Source organism: Tamandua tetradactyla, chromosome 19 (genome assembly GCF_023851605.1).
Source record: "Tamandua tetradactyla isolate mTamTet1 chromosome 19, mTamTet1.pri, whole genome shotgun sequence".
Taxonomy (NCBI): domain Eukaryota; kingdom Metazoa; phylum Chordata; class Mammalia; order Pilosa; family Myrmecophagidae; genus Tamandua; species Tamandua tetradactyla.
The window spans coordinates 53,548,969-53,566,488 of record NC_135345.1 but is presented as its reverse complement, the minus strand read 5'-3'; the positions used below and the strand labels follow the sequence as shown (position 1 = coordinate 53,566,488).

The window sequence follows — 17,520 nt, the reverse complement described above, 5'->3', positions numbered from 1 at the left end:
CAATGCAGCTATCCAGAGATAGAGCATATAAGATCTAGGGATTGGCAAGTGCAGAAGGCCTGAAATGGGAACATATATGACATGTTGAGGAACATGAAGAGGCCAATATGACTGAAGTATAGTGAGCAAAGGGTAGAGTGATAGAAGATGAAGTTGGAGAGGTAGACAAAAGTAAGGCTTTATAGGGAAACCTAAAGACTTAGAACAAAAGCCAGTATATGATGGGAAACTAGTTGGAGAATTCTGAGCTGTGATGTGACAGGACATAATGAGATTTATGTTATAAATGATGATGTATGCAAGGAGTGTAGGGATTGAAGTAGATCCTCAATAAATGTAGCTGCTATTAATATTATCTTGGCTGTGTAACAGGCATGAGTCATTAGTTACAGTAGTCTTGACTCTGCCCTTCCTAGTTATGAGACCTTGGACTAGTTACCTAATTTTTGGGCCTCAGTTTCCTCATCTATAAAATAAGGACACTAGTATCCACCTCTGAGTGTTGCTGAGAGGATAAAATAAGTTGACACATGTCAAGCTCTTAAAATAGTGCCTGGCACATAATGAGCACTGGAAAAAATATGTTTTTCAATTATATTGTATTGTTATTTTTATTAACAATGATATGCAGTTATATTTTATTTTTATTAACTAATGATATGCAGTTAAATATTTTCTTTCAAAATATTTTTCCGCAAAAGTATAAAAACATAAGCTCAAGAATGACTGCCATACAAAAAGGCCTGAAGAATTCTATTATTTAACTTCTCACCCCTCACTACAAAGGAAATGAGAGTTGGTTAGAATTAACCACTTGTCAGGAACTGTATTCTCTCAAATCTAGAGAAAAAATGAAGCAGAGTAAGTGAAGGATTCCTCCTTGTGTGATCCTGCAAAATCATGACAATTCTGGTTACTCACGTCAGTGTAAAGAATTGTATGGATGTTCTCTATGTATTTCATAAGTGTTTAAACATCTTTTATATGGCAGGCTCTGTGCAGGGTGATTATGTGAAGCCTCAATAATCACTGGATCCTGGGCAGTGGCAGCCTCAGGCTTCCCTGGAAGCTAATTAGAAGTGCAGAATGATAAGCCTTACCCCATATTTATGAATCAGAATCTTCATTTTCATAAGACCCCCAGATGATTTGAATGTGCAAAGTTTGAGAAATGCTGAGATGAAGATCAGACAGGGCTCCTTAAGGATCTAATCCTCAGTATCTAATGAAGAAGTACAAAGATAGGCAAATTAGAGAATGAAGTGATGTGCTATATTAGGGTTAGTGTGAAGTACCCTCTTATGGGTGATTGTTTTTAGGCCAGTTGTTCTCAACCTGGTTTCACATTAGAACCATCTCAGAGAATTAATTTTAAAAATTGGTCTGGGAAGGGGCTGATATCAGTATTTTTATTTTCAAAGTGCCACATGTATAAAGATCCTGAAAGTATAGGTTGTCCTGGGAGTTCTTTTTAGATCAATTTTCAGTAGACCTTCGAGTGCATGGCATTGAGATGTGCGGCTTAGGGAATGGTAGGTGATGAAGAAGGAAGGTGTGCTGGGACCACACTCAAAAGACCTAATATGCTTAGTGAGGAGCAATAACAGGGTTTTAGGCATACAAAGAACACGTGCCGATTTCCTGTTGAAACTTCTTCCTGTACAATGTAATGGATTGATCTGCTTATTCTCAGGTGGGAACTAAGGGGTTAGTCAGACTCAGATGGGGTACTTTTATTTTTGTTGTTGTTTGTTTTTTAATTTAGTTTATTGATATAGAACTTACGTGTAATGCAATTCATCCTTCATAGTGTATAGTTTTGTCAAACAGCATATAGCAGTATAACCACTGTCACAATCAAGATAAAAAACAGTTTCATCACTCCCCCAAATCACCTCATGCTCCTTGAAGTCAATCCTTCTTTCCCCCATCCTCCCAACTCCCCCTCCTGCTCTGGCACCACGTATCTGTTTTGTGTCCTTTGAGTTTTGCCTTTTTAGAATGTCATATAAATGCAGTCATACATTATGTAGCTTTTAATTGTCTTTTTTCACTTAGCATAATACTTTGGAAATTCATCCATGTTGTTGTGTGTATCCGTAGTTCATTCCTATTTATTGCCAAATATATTCAATTGTATAGATGTAGCACAATTTGTTAATTCGCTCACCTATTGGGCTGTATCTTGAAAGTATGTGAAGAGGAATAACATGGAGATCTGTTGTGTGCCATGATATATAACTCTCCTGAAATTAAGGAACTTCTTGAACAACTGATCAAACTATGGACTATCTAGATAAAAAGCATAAACTTATAATAGTTCTCATAAAATTTAACCTTCCCATCCATCCATGGTCAGGACTCCAGTGTATGAACCCTTGGGTTAAAGCAAGACATTCTGGACACTGGGAGATTGAGTAGAAGCAGTTGTAAAATCCAGGTAAGGAATGATGTTAGTTTAAATTATGTAAATTATAGGAAGGATAAAGAGAGGCGGAGTTGAATATTTAAGTTAGAAAATCAATAGAATTGGTGACTGATATAATGGTAAAGGATTGGGAGAGGGAGATGAAGACATGCAAAGTTTTCTAGCTTGGGCAATTCTTTGAATCTATTTACTGAAATAGGGAATACAGGAGAAGATTCAAGTTGGTGACAACATAATGTCTACCATCTGATTATCTTATCTAAAATTTCTATGTGGGAACTGAGGCTTATTGAATTGACTTGTATATGTCCTGTGTTATGGTCTCACACTATCCCCAACCCCACCCCAATTTCCCACATGGTGTGGATCAAGCTTAAGCAGGCTTTTGACTAGTATCCAGTATTCACTTTAACCAATGCCCTGTGTCCTAGATTTGACTGATATGAAGCAACTATAGGCCAGAAAGTACGTTAGAAATAGCAGTAGAGAGGCTCTAATAACTAGCACTCCTTTCCTCACCCAAATTCTGAATTGATTGAATATAAGATAAAGAGTTCACAGAAGGACATCAAAATAGTTTTATTATAGATACAGTGAATGTTAAAGAATGTAGCTTATATCTATGGGCAAATGAGCTTTCTAATACTCCCAAAGTTGTAAGTTTCACTCATTCAACAGGTCTGGATGAGAGCAACTCTTTCTCCCTCTTCCCAAAGGCAGAACCTATCCTAAGAGTTACAGAGTAGAGTGGATTCTGAAATCTTGGGGAAGAAGTGTTTAATTAAAAAGAGTAAAGCATGCCCTCTCACTGTCTATGTGCGACATGACCCCCAGGGGTGTAGACCTTCCTAGCAACGTGGGACAGAAATCCTAGAATGAGCTGAGACAGAGCATCAAGGGATTGAGAAAACCTTCTCGACCAAAAGGGGGAAGAGAGAAATGAGACAAAATAAAGTATCAATGGCTGAGAGAGTCCAAACAGAGTCGAGAGGTTATCCTGGAGGTTATTCTTACGCATTAAATAGATATCACCTTGTTAGTCAAGATGTAATGGCGAGGCTGGAGGAAACTGCCTGAAAATGTAGAGCTATGTCCCAGTAGCCATGTTTCTTGAAGATGATTGTATAATGATATAGCTTTCACAGTGTGACTGTGTGGTTGTGAAAACCTTGTGTCTGATGTTCCTTTTATCTACCTTTTCAACAGATGAGTAAAACATATGGAATAAAAATAAATAATAGGGAGAACAAATGTTAAAATAAATTTAAATGGAAATGCTAGTGGTCAATGAAAGGGAGGGGTAAGGGGTAAGGTATGCATGAATTTCTTTCTGTTGTCTTTTTATTTCTTTTTCTGAATTGATGCAGATGTTCTGAGAAATGATCATGATGATGAATATGCAACTATGTGATGACATTATGAATTACTGATTATATATGTAGAACAGAATGATCAAAATTTAAAAATATATAAAAAACAAAAAATTAAAAAAAAAAGAGTAAAGCAAGTTCAGCAGTTTTATGCTAATTGTTGCCCCTCTCCATGGAACAAAACATCAGGAGTCATAAAAATAGGAGAAATGTAGTCAGAGTGGAACATGTAAAAGTGATGAAAAACATCATTGGGAAGGAATGATAGGAAATCAGAAAGAAGTGAGCTTTTGTGAAATGTAGACGAGGATTTTATTGCATTATTATCTGTGGAGCATTTCTATGGTGTGATTGTGTATTAGTCAGGGTTCTCTAGAGAAACAGAATCACAGGACATACCTGTAAATATGAGATTTTATAAAAGTGTGTCACACAACTCTGGGGATGCACAGGTCCAAATTCTGTAGGGTAGGCTGCGAACTGAGAGCTCCAATGAAGTTCATCAATGAACTCTCCAAGAGAGGCTGGCTGGCTGAAGTAGAGAGCATGATTCTGTCTTCTGACTTCTCCTTTAGATCCTTCAGCTGATTAGACTAAACATCACTAATTGCAAAAGGCAATTCTCTTGGCCTGTTGCAGATATAATCAGCCATGGATGCAATCAATGTGCTGATGATTTAATAAGCCATCCTTCTGGGTTATTAACCAGTCATGAAATGTCCTTGCAGTAAATGTTAGGCCAGTGTTTGCCTGATCAGACAACTGGACACCATCACCTGGCCAAGTTGACACATGAACCCAACCATAACAATGTATAATCTGCAGAATCATACAAGAATGGCAATTTTCTCTTCCTGTTAACTAAAAAGTATAGCCTCCAAACAATTGGCTTAACTTGGGATTTCAGATCCTGCAGTTGGAAGATATTTTGGTATAAGTTGGGCCAATTCTAAGTTTTTAGATTGGTTAAATAATGCCAATTTATGGAAGTTCCTTAGATCACTCAAGGGTCTGGAGGACAAAGGGACTCCTAGAGTCTCAGGCTCCTATTTATTTTTCTGACACTGCCTTGGAAAAGATAACATTGGGAAATAAACCATCCTCTGCCTAGATTAGAGGCCACATTGCTGTTGGTCAGATCAAATGCTGGATAGGGAAGAAATACTGGAATCTAGTTGATTTCCACTCCAGAGCTGCTTCTTCTTCTTCTTCTTCTTCTTCTTCTTCTTCTTCTTTTTTTTTTTTTTCTGTATGCTGTATGGTGGGATCACATTTGGTTACTTTTCCATGGGAGTATCCTGTTATTGTAGCACCATTTGTTGAATTTTGTTTGTTTGAATTTTTGGAAGTGCATGGACCGGGAATCAAACCTGGGTCTCCCGCATGGCAGGCAAGAATTCTACCACTGAACTATCTTTGCACCCCGTAGAGCTTCTTATTTTTAAATTTCTGGATTAAAGGAAAATTTAAATTCTGAAAATTTAAATGTGATACAGCTTTCAACATTGTATTCATTTTATAAAATGAGAATCTGAAGTTATTGTAACATTGAGAAACTCCGAATACGTAGTCTGTTTGAGTCATGTGAATGGAACTAACTACATTTTTGAAATGAATAAGACTTATTAAAGTTTGGAGATGTAAGAAACTCTACTCAGAGAAAAGTAGAACAATTAGTTGAATGCCCATTCCTGTGTTATCCTTTGTTATCAAACATGTTAGATACACATATCTTTTGACTAACTGTAAGAAACTGTGCTCATGCAAAATTGGCATTTTGTTAATTTTCTGATATAATAAGTTAAACAGTTTCTGATGGAGTATAATTTATCTTTCTAATTAGTTAAGCCTCATGTGCTCCTTATAGAAAACCTTGGGAAAAAAATGAAGTTTTTGTGTGGCTTACATCAACCATGATTCTATGTCCCAAAATAATCCTTGTTAAAATTATGGATTGTGTACATGTGTGTATATTATATATGTTTTATTCTTACTATAACAGAAAATGCCATAGAAATTTTAGAAGATAGAGATAAATAAAAGAAAATAAAAATCACAGTAAGTATCATGTTATGTATTACTTCTCCTATTTGGGGAATTTTAAGAGAGCTGGGTTAGTTACTGGTTTCAATTTGCAGAGGTTAATGAACTGAGACTTACTGGAGACCCCTGAGTATGAGAAGGAAAGGGGAGTGAGCAGTAGCTAGTTGTCGGGGCTAGCAAAGTTAGAAAAAGAAAGGCAGCAGATAGAGACTACTAGCTTGTGTCCTGGGCCATGAACGGCATAAGAAAAACAAGAGTAGTCTGGGGCGGGACAAGAAAAAAATTTTTTAATGTTTTTATTGGATAGTACAGCATATATATAAAGCAAAGAAATAAAAAGCAATAGTTTTCAAAGCCCTCTTCAACAAGTAGTTACAGGACAGATCCCAGAGTTTGTCAAGGGCTACGATATGATCCTCTCAGTTTTTTCCTTCTAACTGCTCCATAATATAGGAGGCTAGAAGGCTTACATATTTTTGTAACACCACAATTGACTTTTTTTCTTTCTATTTTGTGAAAAATAACATATAAACAAAAAAGCAATATATTTCAAAGCACAGCACCACAATTAGTTGGTGGTGAGAAACTGACCACCAAGGTCAAAGAAAAGTTATTTTGAAAGTAAGTAGAGATTTGTAAGCTTTTTAGGAAAGGAGGAAGGAACCTGTAAGGGGGTGGTGGTGGTGGTAGAGATAATGAGGGAGAGAACTGCATCATTCTATGAAGTAATTCTAGTATCTCCATTCTAGGCTTAGTTTAAAGATATAATTCACTTAAAGCCTTATTTTTCCCTGCTGAATCCCAGGGCCACTAATAGTCAGTACTCATTCGTTTAGCGGATATTTAAAGAGCAGATTCTTAGCTAAGTGTTGAGGAGGTAACCATAAACCACAGACAACTAAGTAAGACATGATCCCTTACAGGTCTAATTAAATGAATACTCTATTGGTGGAACAAGGAGCCTTTTTTTAATGTCGATTGTTACCCAGAAGCACTCATGCTCGTTCTCTCTTAAATCACTTGTATGGGCCTCTTAAAATTTATTTTCTTATTTTTTTAAATCAAGAATGGCTTTTTGGAGTTGTCTATCTCCCAGGTTTAAATCCTTGCTCGGTAATTATAAGTCATGTGATCTTGAGCAAATTATTCAATCTAAATCTCCTAGTTTATAAATGAGCATAATAATACCTACCTATCAGAATTGTTATTAGATGTAAGTGAATAATAATGCACAGTATGTGTGCCGGTTTGAATCTGTTGTGAACCTCAGAAAAGCCAAGTTCTTTAATTCTCATTCAGTATTGCTGGGTGGGAGCTTTTTGATTGTTACCATGGAGGTGTGACCCATCCAATTGTGGGTGGTAACTTTTGATTAGATGGTTTCCATGGAGATGTATCCCCACCCATTCAAGGTGGGGTTGCTTACTGGGGCCCTTTAAGAGGGAACTATTTTGGAAAAAGTTTTAGAGCCATGAGAGCCACCAGAACTGACAGATCCAGCAGAATGGACGGAGCCCCAAGGAAGCCATCGAAAAGAAAGCTAGCAGATCTTACCATATGTCTTTCCAGCTGAGAGAGAATCCCTGAAGATCATTGGCCTTTTTGAACCAAGATATCTTTCCCTGATATCTTACTTTGGACATTTTCATAGCCTTGCCTTAATTTGGACGTTTTCACAGCCTTAGAACTGTAAACTTGCAACTTATTAAATTCCCCTTTTAAATAGCCGTTCCATTTCTGGTATATCGCATTCTGGCAGCTTTCAAACTAGAACGGTATGGAACTTAGAACCTGATATAATAAGCCTTCAATAAATATTAGCTACTGTGATGAAGAAGAGGGTGATTATGATGAAGAGGATGATTCCTTGGGTTCCTGGGGTGACTAGTTCTTCTGTCTCATTGCTGTGATAAAGAGAGAAGAAAAACCTTAATTGATTTGAAGTGGATGGACTCAAAACAAGTAAATGTAGCGAATCCCACCCGTTGTTGGAATTATGTCTTCCAAGCAATGATGGCTTTTCAGGAGATAACTTGGTTTCATGGAAAAAGCATTGAACTGTATCGTTGGTCTTGAGTTCTAATTTGAGTTCATTAATTCATTTGCTATTAAAAGAGTTAATACATGAGGGTGCACGGTTAGTTCAGTGGTTAGAATGCCCGTCTTCCATGCGGGAGACCTGGGTTTGATTCCCGGACTATGCATCCCCCCAAAGAAAAAAGAGTTAATACATGTAAAGCACCTAGAACGTATCTGGCATACAGAAAGCACTCAATAAATGCTGTCTGTCATTGGAAGATATTACCATTTATTCATTTGTTCTTTCTTTCCTTCATTTAATAAATACTTAGTGAGAGCCTTCTAACTTGTTCAATGCTAGACATTGTGGGTACAAAGTGAACTAGATGAAAAGGGTCTTCATCATAATGAATAATAGGTTCTAGTTGAGGGGGCTCTGCTATTAATAAGCCTAACCTTCTTGGTCAGATTTTTTTTTTTTGTATGCTGTATGGTGGGGTCACATTTCATTCTTTTTCCATGTGATATCATGTTATTGCAGCACCATTTGTTGAATTTTTTGTTTGCTTGTTTGCTTTTCTTGGTTTCTTTGTTTTGGGAAGTGCATGGGCTGAGAATTGAACCTGAGTCTCCCACATGGCAGGCAAGAATTCTACCACTGAACTACTGTCGCACCCCCGGTCAGATCTTTATGCCCTTCTGGGTCATAGTGTCTTAATTAGTAAAATGAAGAAACTGTTTTCAGCTTTAAAGTTTTGGGATAATATCATTCTGTGACACTATTTACCTGCCAACTATAAGTTCACCATTTATGAATTTATTCAGCAATAAATTAACGCTACCATATGTAGGCACCATACTACTGGGGATATTAGTAGTAATGAGAGCAGACATGGTGCCTGCCATCATGGATCATTGAAGCCCACATACAAGGCAGTTGTTGAGTAGATAATTGTGTGAGTATTGTTGCAAAGGTTTGAGCTATTTATCTGTGTAACAGAAGTAAAAACGTGTTATTTTTTGGATAAAGAGTCATTATAAAATATTTATCCAGCTTGCTTTTTTCCTCCCATTTTGTAAGCTTATATTTTCTTATCTGCTTCAACAGGAGCAGTTGGACATCATGGAGACAACTTGGTAGAGAAAATAATTTCAGTGCTTCCCCAGCTTCCAGGCCACACAAATGATGTGATGATTAACATGGTGGAACTCACTGCACTCCAGGCTAAGGAGGAGAATCATAGTATGGTTGCACCAGGCTGTCTTGCACAATCTAAGTAAGAGATACAGTTTTTTTGTTTGTTTGTTTGTTTTTCTCTTATCCTTCTCCCTCTTTCTCTTTCTTTCTCTTCTGGATTGAGTATTCTTATAGAAAGAAAACGCTGAAGAGTTGCTATAGTTGAAAAATGCATAGTGGATAGTATTTAGGAAAAAAAGGCATTTTTTCCTTAATTTATAATAACCATATCCAGTGAACATAATAATAAGCCTAAATATGGACTCTTATAGAAGTGGTATTTAAATGTTATAGAAGCATGTTTTCAGTATTGGTTAAAAGATACAGTCATGCATTTCGATTTTACAGATAATTTCACATGGAATTGAATATAAGCTTGTACAGCTTATTTTTCCTAACTGACTTTTTCATATTACTGTAAAGCAGCTCACATAGGTATGAAACAGTGCCGTCATATTATGTGAAAATGATATGTTCTTGGGAATCAGTGGAAAAGTTTTTATTTCTAAATATATTTGTTCACATGCTCAGAGAAGTCAGAGAAAGAAATGGTATTCTTTAAGTTATGTAGAGTGTCAAAAATAAAAGAACCTCTCCAGAAACATGACAATAAAAAGATATAGTTGTCATCTTCTCTATTGTATCCTTTATCGACAATTTTTACATGAAAAAAATCATATTAAAAGGGGAAAAAAGTGTCTAAGAGTATCTGTTTCCCTTATATCTGGTGGTTTATTTTTTTAAAAATAGAAACTTTCAACATTTTAGCTTCAAACCTTAACGATAACAGATATGCTTGTAATTTCTTATTATATATGAAATTAATTTTTAGATGCTGACATTTTCATCTATTTTATAGATAGTTGATAACATTTACTGGATTCCCAGTGTGTATGAGTCAGAATGGGAAGAGACAGAAAAAGAAAACTTTTGGACCATGTATTTTTTTTTTTCTTTTGTATGCTTGTACATACATTAAAAACATATGCTGCTTTTTTAAAAAAAAGAAAATTGGTGTTTTAGTTTAATGCTGCTAGAAATGCAATAAACCCAGAAATGGTTGGCTTTTGTAAAGGGAATTTATTAAATTACAAGTTTACAGTTCTAAGGCCATAAAAATTTCCAAACTAAGGCATCCAGAGAAAGATACCTGACTCAGGAAAGGCTGATGGGTCCAGAACACCTTTGTCAGCTGGGAAGGCACTTAGCTGGTATCTGCTGGTCCTTTGGCTTCTGGTTTTGAACAGCTTCCCCAGGGTGTTTTCTTTCTGTATCTTTAGATGTCTCTGTCTGTGTTGGCTCTGAAGCTTTTTCCAAAATGGTTCTGTCTTAAAGCATACTACCTTAAACAGGTGGAGACACATCCCCATACAAACCATCTAATCAGAAGTTCCCACCCACAATTGCGTGGGTCATATCTCCATGGAAATAACTTAATTAAAAAATCCCACATAATAATATTGACTCAGATGAAGAATATGGCTTTTCTGGGGTATACAGCAGTTGCAACCCGGCACATATGCCTATAGGTTTGCAGCGATACGAACCCAGAAGTAATCTCTGGAGAGATTCAAGCATTGTTTACTAAGGGCTTATTGTGAGCCTTATTCTGGGCTAAGCAATGTGAAGTGCATAAAAGAAATGTGAAATATCATTCCTGGCTTCAACTAACTCTTTTCTTGTTGGGAGAGTCACAGTTCACACACAGGCACCACTAGACAACAATAGAAATGATACGAAATCAAGACTAACATGACTCCTATTGATTATAACTCCTGCGAGTCAAGTATCAGGTTTATGTGATCTTTGTGGATCAGTGTAGGCCCTGTAGATATGGTGGTGCTTGAATTTATTATGTCTTGAAGGATTTATCATTGGGGAAGACAGCTGGTGTGAACAAAGATAAGGAAGCAAAAACAGTCAAGGCCTGATATGATTGGTTGAGAGGAAGAGAGACAATCTCACTGGGCCACCAGTAACTCCCCCACCACTGCTATAAGTACTGTTTTCATTTTTCAGGACATACTATGTACTAGGCACACCTCCAGACATTTTACATTTGGGATGACACTTACTTTTCACAGTAACTCAGTGAGACAGGTATTGTTATTCCCCCATTTTACAGTTAAGGGAACTGAGGCAAAGAGAATTTAAGTAACACTGTTAGTATGTTAGTAGGAGGTGAAGCTAGAATTTGAGCCCAGAGTGTTTGACTTCAGAGCTACTGCCTTAGCTACTCTGTTGTTTATACAGGGGTCAATAAAGAGCTAGAGTTATGAGTACATTAAAAAAAAGAAAGAGAGGGCGGGCCGCGGTGGCTCAGCGGGCAAAGTGCTTGCCTGCTATGCCGGAGGACCTCGGTTCGATTCCCGGCCCCAGCCCATGTAACAAAAACAAAAAAACAAAATACAATAAAACAAGAAAATGTTTAAAGATGTTTCCCTTTCTTCCTTCCTTCCTTCCTTCTATCCTTCCTTCCTTCTCTCTGTCTTTCCTTTAAAAAAAAAAAAAAAAAAAAGAAAGAGAAAGTTATTTTATGGTTTAATGTGGGGAGTCCTATCTGTTCAACATCATGGTGACTCAAACAGAACTCAATTTCAGTAAAAAAAGAATTTATTAGAAGGATACTAGGTAGCTAACAGAATCAAAGGAAGAATTATTAAATAAGGTTTTGAAAAGGACAAGAAACAAGGCAGTTCCAGGTATCTAGGATCCAAGAACTCTTCAAGGCCTTGGTGTTAGAGACTGGATTCTGTTTTCTGTCTTGAATCATTCTATGTAAGATTCAAATTCCAGGGAAAGAGAATAAGATTGTCTTAACTTGGTCCATGTGCCCACTGTTTGCCCAGTGGGTATCAGGAGAAGTCCATACTGACAGAGTTTTACCAAGACCATATGGCATGGCCAAGGGTTAGTTCTTCGAAGAGAAACTGGAATATTTACCAAACGAAAAGTGAAGGGATACTGGGAAGACAACAGACACGACTTAATAATGCAGTTATAGACACTTTCTATGTGACAGGGACTGTTCTGAATATTTCACCTGCAGTAAATTATTTAATTCTCATAAAAACTCTGTGAGGTGGATTCTATTATCAGCCCTTTTTATAGATGAGGAAGGAGGTTTAATAGCATGCTTAAGGTAACATGCAGTTAGAAGTGGCAGAGCTTATGCTTGAACCCAGGCAATCTAAATCTAAAGTCAATGCTTACTGTTACTCTATGATGCTTCCACAAAAGCCTTAGGTGATTGCACAGGGAAAAACAAATGAGCATCCCAGTGAAGTTTGCAAAGACAGAAGAGCTGAATACATTATTAATGAGAAGGAAAAGTATAGGCACTCTGAGAAGTGTAGTGGGAAGTATCGTTATCTCTTAGATCTACAACTCATACTTTGATTATGGCCAACTTATTTAACCTTAACTTCCCTGCACTTCTTCTACCCCAAACAGTTAGTACAAGGCTTAAACCATCTTGGGTTTGGAATCCTCTTTTCCTTGCCAGTAATTGCTTTAGGATTGAGCAGGTGGCAAGAGGGAGTCTTCTTAGGCTTCTTGGTCAAGTTTCCCCACTTCTGAAATTGACTCAAGAAAGAGATACCTCTTCTCCCAACCCCTGGCTCCTATCCACTGACTCCCAGGACTCTGATTTAAATCCTGAAACTCTTTCAGCCATCTTACACACACACAGAATTTGATGCTAACACGGGAGATGAACTGGCCAAGGGAACTGCAGAGAAAAGCAGCTGTGCATGCCCTCATGCACTGTCTGGGCCTCAAATTATGTGGGAGGTTATATTTCCTTATTGTTTGAACCAGATTGATTGCTGTTTTCTATTACTTGCAGCCACAAGTGTTCTGTTACATATTCTGGCCTCATTATTTCATTTGTAAAATGAGGACATTAGCCTAAATGACTTCTAAGGCTCTTCTTGGGCTTGAAATAAAAATCCTTCTGAACTGAGACCCTGCTGTGAGTTCAGCTCTGCTTTAAATCCATTTATATGGTGTCTGTCCTATGTGAGCATCCTTTCCTTTCATTAGACTATAGGGGAGTGTTATCATGGAACATGAGCTTTGCATGCGGTCCAAGGATGAGGTAAAAAATTTCAAAGTCTGTGATGAGTTCTAGAAGGATTTGAGTTAAGAAGAAAGCTTTAATAAGAACTCGGTTGCTGAAATATTGAGATGATAAGTCAGGTTGTAGAAGGTAAAGAGATATGTGGTGAGAAAAATTATAAGAAAATAAAGGCCTAAAGCAATAATTGGGAAGAAAGTGGTAGATTCTTTACAATTGCTTGGCAGTTTGAGGAAGCTGTGCTGATTAAATTCCATTGCAGAAGAGAAATTGAAATGTCAGAGCTATCCTAGCATATTCTGTACATTCATCAAAATAGCAAAAACAATCACTGCTATGTCTGTGACCCTCAGAAGCATCTCAATGAAGTATGAGGACAAAATAGAACTATGATGCAAAACAGATGGGTGGTTGGCAATAAATGAGGTGCCTGACAGTAGAATAATCTTCAAAAAACATGTCGCTATGATATAGGTATTGATAATAAAAACTTACTTCATATAGTTTTTATAAAGGGCTGTTTGTAATCATAGCACTTGAAGTTACTGCCAATGCAAATGAAAAATTGAGAGATAAAATATATAATAACATGGTTTTCCAGTCCCTGCTAACGGGTCCCTAGATTATGCAGAATATTTTGGACAAGAAGGAAGCAGAAGATTTTTTCTTATGAGTTCCTCCTGCCAAAGCGGCTTTCTATTCGATGTCCCAGCTCCACTCTCCGCACTCTAACAATTTCATGGTCAACATTAACCTTGTGAGTCACAGCAGACAAATGCTTTACAATGGCCCATGAGACACTATACCGTCTGACTTTACTTGCTATTCTATTCCTCTAATAGGCCAGGTATCATCTTGCCTCAAGGCTTTTACTCTTGTTCCCTTCACCTAGATCATTCTTCCTAAGATATATATTTGGCCCCCAATTCCTTTCTTCTTTCAATTCTTGCTTCCTTCTTTTTAAAAAAAAAAATTTATTCTTTTTTAGTATCCAGTATTTTAGAGCAGCTGGAAGTAAAAACTTAAAATTGTGAAATTGTAACCCATGTCAAACTCTGAAATATGTTCTACAACTAATTGTGGTGTTATGCTTTAAAATTTATAGCTTTCTGTATATATGTTATTTTTCACAAAAAAAAAAAGAAGGAAAAGAAGTCAATTGTGATGAAGGAAAAATATTTAAGTCCTCTAGCCTCCTATATTCTGGAGCAGCTAGAAGGAAAAATATGAGAGGATCGTATAGTAGCCCATGACAAACTCTGGGATCTGTCCTGTAACTACTTGTTGAAGAGTGCTTTGAAAACAATTGCATTTTTACTTCTTTGCTTTGTATATATGTTATACTATACAATAAAAAAAAGTTAAAAAATATCTTTATTGAGATATCCTCAGGTACCACACAGTCCATCCAAAATACACAATCAGTGGCTCACATTATCGTCACCATGGTGTATTCATCACCATGCTCATTTTCAGGACATTTGCACCATTTCAGAAAAAGAAAAAAGAAAAAAAGAATAAATTCATTTTCCTTACCCCTTACCCCCCCCCCCTCTGACCACTAGTATTTCAATCTACCCAAATATTTTTACCCCTTACTCCCGTTATTTATTTATTTATTATCCTTATTTTTATTTTTTATTTTTCACTCATCTGACCATACCCTGGATAAAAGGAGCATCAGACACAAAATTTTCACAATCACACAGTCACATTGTAAAAGCTATATAGTGATACAATTGTCTTCAAGAATCAAGACTACTGGAACAAATTTCAACAGTTTCAGGTACTTCCCTCTAGCTACTCCAATACACCATAAACTAAAAAGGGGTATCTACAAATTGTATAAGAATAACCTCCAGGAAAACCTCTCAACTCTATTTGAAATTTCTCAGTCACTGAGAGTTTATTTTGTCTCATTTCTCTCTTCCCCCTTTTGGTCAAGAAGGCTTTCTCAATCCCATGATGCCAGGTCCTGGCTCCTTCCAGGGGTCCTGTCCCACATTGCCAGGGAGATTTACACTTTTGGGAGTCATGTCCCACATGGGGTTGGGGGTGGGCAGTGAGTTCACCTGCCAAGCTGACTTATATTGAGAGGCTACATCTGAGCAACAAAAGAGGTTCTCTGGGGGTGACTCTTAGACATAATTATAAGTAGGCTTAGCTTCTCCTTTGCAGGAATTAGTTTCATAGGGGCAAACCCCAAGATCAATGGCTCAGCTTATTGAATTGGTTATCCCCACTGCTTGCGAGAATATCAGGAATTCCCCAGAGGAGGCAGTTGCACCATTTTACATTTCCACCAACAATAGATAAGTGGGCCTCTTGCTCCACGATCTTTTCAACACTTGTCGTTTTCTTTTTTGATAATTGCCATTCTAGTAGGTGTGAGATATATCTCATTGTAGTTTTGATTTGCATTTCCCTAATAGCCAGTGAAGTTGAACATCTTTTCATGCACCTTTTAGCCATTTGTATTTCCTCTTCTAAAAAGTGTCTGTTTATGTCTTTTGTCCATTTTTTAATTGAGTTGTTTGTCTTTTTGTTGTTGAGTTGTAGAATCTCTTTATATATTCTGGATATTAAACCCTTATCTAATATGTGGTTCTCAAATATTGTCTCCCATTGCATAGGCTATCTTTTTTACTTTCCTGAAAAAGTTCTTTAATGTACAAAACTGTTTAATTTTGAGGAGTTCCCATTTATCTATTTCTTTCTACATTGCTTGTGCTTTGGGTGTAAGATCTATGAAACCACCTCCTATCACAAGATTTATAAGATATTTCCCTACATTTTCCTCTGAAAATTTCATGGTCTTAACTCTAATATTTAGGACTTTGATCCATTTTGAGATCACTTTTGTGTAGGGTGTGAGATGGAACCTCTTTTATTTTTTTTGCATACAGATATCCAGTTCTCCAAGCACCATTTATTGAAGAGATGGCTCTGACCCAGTTGAGTTAATTTGACCACTTTATCAAAGACCAACTGAACATAGATGGAGACTATTTTTGAACACATAGTTCAATTCCATTGGTCAATATATCTATCTTTATGTCAGTACCATGCTGTTTTGACCACTGTAGCTGTGTAATATGCTTTAAAGTCAGACAGTGTGAGACCTCTCACTTCAGTTTTCTTTCTTAAGATATTTGTAGCTATTTGGGGCATGCTACTCTTCAAATAAATTTGGTCACTTGTTTTCCTATATCTGCAAAATAAATTGTTGGGATTTAATTGGTATTGCTTGAAACTATAGATAAATTTGGGTAGACTTGACATCTTAACTATATTTAATCTTCTAATCCGTGAACACAGTGTGCCCTTCCATTTATTTAGGGCCTCCATGATTTCTTTTAGCAATGTTTTGTGGTTTTCAGTGTAGGTTTTTGTGTCCTTAGTTAATTTATTCCTAAATATTTTATTCTTTTTGCTGCTATTGTAAATGAAGTTTTTTTTCTTGATTTCCTCCTCAGATTGCTCATTGCTAGTTTATAGAAACACTACCAATTTTGGGGTTTTGATCTTGAGCCCTGCCACTTTGCTGTACTCATTTATTAGGTCTAGTATCTTTACTATTGATTCTTTGGGATTTTCAACATATGGTATCATATCATCTGTAAACAGTGAGAGTTTCATGTCTTTCTTTCCAATTTGGATGACTTTTATTTCTTTTTCTTATCTAATTGCTTAGCTAGAACTTCCAGCACAATGTTGAATAGCAATAGTGGCACTGATCATCCTTGTCTTGTTCTTGATCCTACAGGAAAACTTTCAGTCTTTCCCCATTGAGTATGATGTCAGCTGTCGGCTTTCCATATATTCCCTTTACCATGTTGAAGACGTTCCCTTCTATTCCTACCCTTTGAAGTGTTTTCATCAAGAAGGATGTTGAATTTTATCAAATGCTTTTCTACATCAATTAAGATGATGTGTTTTTTTCTGCTTTGACTTATTGATATGATGTTTTACATTAATTGATTTTCTTGTGTTGAACCAGCCTTGCATGCCTGGAATAAATTCCACTTGGTCATGGTGTATAATTCTTTTAATGTGCTGCTGAATTAGATTTCCAAGTATTTTGTTGAAGATTTTTGCATCTATATTCATTAAAGAGATTGATCTGCATGGTAGTTAGGTTCAGGTGTCAATGCCCCATAGTTCTGTTGCTGTGGCCTTGAATCATTAGCATATGAAATTCATATGGCTGATTACATCTGCAGTCGGCTAAGGGAACTGCTCTTGCAATGTGTGTTGTTTACTTTGAATAGCTGGAGGCTTAAAAGAGAGAGCTCAAAACAGCACAGCCCTAGCAACTCAGCATACCTCATCTCAGCACTTGCAG

At 36.8% G+C, this 17,520-nt stretch overlaps 1 protein-coding gene across 2 annotated transcripts in view; it reads left to right on the top strand.

Moving 5' to 3' along the window:
• Positions 1 to 17,520, top strand: part of SCFD2 (sec1 family domain containing 2) — a 475,629-nt gene that overhangs the window by 26,652 nt on the left and 431,457 nt on the right. For both annotated transcript variants that reach the window (XR_013165880.1, XM_077136863.1), the window contains exon 2: positions 8,969 to 9,137. Coding sequence is in view for 1 of the 2 variants with exons in the window: in XM_077136863.1 (XP_076992978.1) it covers positions 8,969 to 9,137 (169 nt within the window). In the remaining variant the exon portion in view is untranslated. The remainder of the gene's footprint in view (positions 1 to 8,968; positions 9,138 to 17,520) is intronic.